Consider the following 4,544-nt stretch of genomic DNA (forward strand, 5'->3'; position numbering starts at 1 on the left):
CCAGAGAGAGAGACCGAGAGACCGAGAGACCGAGAGCGAGAGGAGCAAGAGCGAACGCGGTAGAAAGGATAGGAGTTGGCGCGGAGGTGATCCTCGCGAAATCTGTCGCTCGTCTGCATGTCGGACGGACAACGAGGGGGGAAGGCAACGGCGCGGGTCAGGCTGCAATCCCGTTGATTAGTAACCCGATTACTACTTTGGCGCTAGTGTGTGTGTGTGCTCAACTCATTAGGCGACCCCGTCCGAGGTGTTGCTGCTGATGCGCGTGTGTGTGTGTAAGTGCTAACAAGGACGAACCGACGTGTGCGGAAGGATAACGCCGCGTCAGAGCCGACAGAGACAGAGGTAGAGGCTGTGGCCGACTCTGCCCGGTAGCGTGCTATAGCTATAGCTGTAGTTCACTCTGTGTGTGTGTGTGTGCGTGAGTGTGTGTGTGTGCCTGAGGGAAAGCTGCAGGAAAAGGAGCAGCAGCAGCGCCATCAATCAATCGCGGCCCGTCGGAGCAAAACCCCGAGCAACCCTCAACGACCGTGCCGTGCCGTCCTGGCGGCGACACCAGCACCACCGCGACCGCGACCGCCACCGCCAGTATCCGATCCTGTCCGCTCCGTGCACACCGACCGACCTCCGACCGTTCCGATGCATCTTCCGGCCACCGGCGCTGCCCCAAGCGAGTGCCAAAGTCCCTCGATGCCGACCACAATCAACGACATGTTCGCGAACCTGCACGAGATGCTGCAGGAGTACCACGGCGAGCTCGTCCAGACCGGCTCACCGGCCGTCCTCTGTTCCGCGCTTCCGACGCACTGGCGCTCGAACAAGAGTTTGCCGTGCGCGTTCAAGGTGATCGCCCTGGATGACATCCAGGATGGGACGCTGGTGACGATCAAGGCGGGCAACGACGAGAACTACCACGCGGAGTTGCGGAACTGTACCGCGGTCATGAAGAACCAGGTGGCCAAGTTCAACGATCTGCGCTTCGTCGGCCGGTCCGGGCGGGGCAAGTCGTTCTCGATCACCATCACCATTAGCTCGTACCCGTGCCAGATCGCCACCTACACGAAGGCCATCAAGGTGACGGTCGATGGGCCGCGCGAGCCACGCTCCAAGCAGAGTAAGTTTGATTTTCCCCAGCGAAACGTCTCTATAGATCTACATTTGGCTCACATCTAATCCCTTATCCTAATCTTGCTCCGTCTCTCTTTCTCCGGAAGTAGACTTTGCCTACGGGCATCCGGGGGCGTTCAATCCGTTCATCCTGAACGCGGGCTGGCTGGATGCGGCGTACATGAACTATGCATGGTCCGATTACTTCCGCCAGCACCAACAGCAGCAGCAGGCGGCGGCGGTGCTGCAGGTTCCGCCACCGTCGGCGCCCCAAACGCAGCCGGCGGCCACGGTGCTCGGGTGTCTTGACAAAGGTAAGTAGGGGTAGGCGCGCGATGGCCAGCGCGGACCGCCGATTGACATTGCTGGTCATGGATTGTTATGGAAGGGTTCAAACTTCGAAAAGGCAATAACATACCTTGAAATATCGGCCCCCTCTGGGCACACACCTTCGTAGAACCTGTCAGTAGAACCTGAGTTTCGAGGTCCTGAGCCTGAGTGTGGTTGTAACAACGTGTCTCCAAACTCCAACGCTTACGCCTGGGATTAGCGTGTACTTGGCGAAGAACCGGGACCAGAAGGTGGCTATTCGTCGGGTCGTTCCTACTTTCGAATCGTTTGGTACGAGTAATGAATAAGCATAGACCAGCGGGTGTCGGTGGCTTCCGGGCATATACCCGGGCTCCAATGGCGCGTTTTTAATAGCTCGTGATACACCACGTCATCCTGATCCCACCTACAATTCGTCTGCTACGATTCGTGACAGCAATGTACTATCTTTTGGGCCGCCGTTGGACCTGGAGCCGTATTCTTGACGCGTTCTGATTATGAAACAAAAAACAATGTTGATTTTTTGTTGCTTTCTGTAACGGTGTGTGTTTACAGATGCGTGACTGCTCTATCAAACGGGGTGTTGGGATTTACACGAGGCCGGAGTTCTGATAAAACTGCATTTGTTAGCAATCTTAACTTTATTAAGTCCAGTTATAGAAGCGCTTTGCAAAACAACAGCCGAATCACTCTGGGTCTCGCTTCGTATTCACTTCTGTCACTCGTTTTTCCCGACGGATGCTATCATCGCCGCTGACAGTAGCAGACGATCCCTTCGGTGACGTCGCGACATCATCTTTAGCGACATCAGCGCTCCTGGCGGAGGAACGCTGATAGGCGTCGCACTATTTCAACACTGGGTCTTTGGGATCTTTGGATCCACAAGCCCTTGGCCAATGTTTTGTTGTGTTGGCGTTGGCGTCAGCCTCCTTCACCAACTTCTTCGCATCTTCGAGATCTGTTCCGAAGCATTCCTGGCCATGTCGTTCAACCATGTCGTTGATACGTTCTGTGTTCCTACCAACAATTCCATGTTCTTCCATTTGCTTGTTTCGCGTGAAGAACAAGGCAACGACGCTCCTTTGGGCCGTAGCTCCCCCCTTTGTTGGTGAAGGAAACGAGCTATATGGTTACGGTATTTTGACAGAATCCGATCTGTGCAGATGCTGAGCATCCACGTTAGTGCCAGCAAACCGCATAAATGTCAAAATGTCTGTGCATTGTGCATCCTGTCGGTGACAGCTGCTGACAGTGGAATAAAGACACATCTTTTCGCCCGGTCTATTGGTGTAGCTTTAGATCAGATCGGTCTAGATTTTTGGGAGCGTAGAGTGGCGCCGTGTGCTATTGATTTTCGGTTCGCACCTTCCACTGGACCATTCCATTCCCTCCACATTAACAACTCTGTCCGTCCCGTCCACAGTTGGAAGCGGTGCAACAACCATCGGCAACGGGCCCCCCAATCTGCTCGCCAGCCCAACCGCAGCCAGAGCCACCAGCCTCAGCAGTGCCGTGACGAGCGAGCTCGTGACGCTCCGCTCCACCGCCAGCCAACCAGTGCCTGCGTCTGCGGCCGCCGTGGCCGGTGTCGGGCCGCCGAACGGGCTGGCCGGCGGCATGCCGCACACCGCCGCCCTCCTGACAAACCCCGCCTACGCCCCACCGGCCCTGCCCTCGTTCGCGGTCCAGCCGACGGACCACCAGCAGCTGAAATCACCTTTTCTGCCTTACGACATCACCGCCTTCCGCACGACGGCGGCAGCCGCCGCAGCGGCAGCAGCCGCCAACGGCGGCGGCGGCGCCCAGGGAGCCCCGCAGCAGCAGCAGCAGCAGCACCTGGCGGCCACCATCACCACCCTGCACCAGCACCAACACCACCACCAGCACCACCAGCAGTCGGCCACCAGCACCGACTCCGCCTCATCGCGCCTCTCGTCCACCTCGTCACGCAACTCGAATGCCAGCCCACCGCCAATCATATCGACCACCGCCGCCACGGCCCTATCGGCGGCGACGGCGGCTGCAGCCGCCGCGGCCGCCGCAGCCGCCGCTCTCGGGGCGGCCAACCCGGCGGCCCTGTTGCAACCGTCGCCCAAGACCGGACTGCTAGCACTCCATCCCCACCCCAACCACCACCCGCATGGCCACCACCTCCTCCCACACCATCCAGGCGGCGACTCGCTGGCGGCGGCGGCCGCTACCAGTAGCCTCGGCCAGAACGACACCAGCAACGGCGATCTGTCGTCGGCGAACGAGGGCGACGACTCCGACGACGAGCAGATCGACGTGGTCAAGTCGGCCTTCATCCCGATCCTGCGGCCACCGGCCGCCCCCTCCGCCGAGACGACGGTCACCGGCGGCAGTGGCAGCGAGACGCGCGACAACTCGCCCGACATCTGCTGCGATCTGGGAGCGGGCTGCGGCAAACCGGAAACGCCCGACTCGACGACCGCGGCCAATAACGTCACGACCACCACCACGGCCACCGCCAACGCCAACGCCACCGCCACCACCATCGTTTCGCCCCGCATCGGGCTGCGGTGCGATCTGAAGGCCCTGTCCACGCGGAAGCAACTGCTTCACGATCCGACTCCGATCGTCGTCGTGGCGGCCAAGCACCAGCACCAGCAGGAGCTCGCCCTGCAGCAGTCGCCCCCCGAGCGGACCAAGCTGCGGTCGCCGAACCTCATCAAACAGACGCAGAAGACCGTCTGGCGGCCGTACTGAAGCCGGGCGGCTGACAGCAACTGTCGGCGGCGGCGGCCACCGACGCCGCTGCTGATCGGCTGGCTCTTGCGATGAAACGCGGCATCTATCCAGGCAGCTATCCGATCACCATAAGGAGCATATACACACATATATATATATATATATATATATATATATATACATATATACATATATAAATATAATAAATATAGAAATATATATGCTATATATAAATATATATAGATATATATACAGTTATATATGTTATATATCTATATGTATGTGTATGTGTGTATGTGTGTGAATGTGTAGGCGTATGCATGGGAGAGGCAATTCGAGAAGGGTACTAGACCAGAAGAGGTGCCGTGACCGCCACAGCAAATACAAATTGACCGACG

The 4,544-nt window shown here is 58.0% G+C and overlaps 1 protein-coding gene across 1 annotated transcript; it reads left to right on the plus strand.

The window, feature by feature from the left end:
• Positions 1-639: 639 nt before the first annotated feature.
• LOC128268716 (segmentation protein Runt-like) lies at positions 640-4,164 on the plus strand. Its single transcript, XM_053005915.1, has 4 exons — positions 640-1,114; positions 1,218-1,421; positions 2,861-3,515; positions 3,645-4,164. Exons 1-4 carry the CDS (start codon positions 640-642, stop codon positions 4,162-4,164), a joined length of 1,854 nt encoding a protein of 617 aa, XP_052861875.1.
• Positions 4,165-4,544: the final 380 nt, after the last annotated feature.

The sequence above is a fragment of the Anopheles cruzii genome, chromosome X, assembly GCF_943734635.1.
Source record: "Anopheles cruzii chromosome X, idAnoCruzAS_RS32_06, whole genome shotgun sequence".
Taxonomy (NCBI): Eukaryota; Metazoa; Arthropoda; class Insecta; order Diptera; family Culicidae; genus Anopheles; species Anopheles cruzii.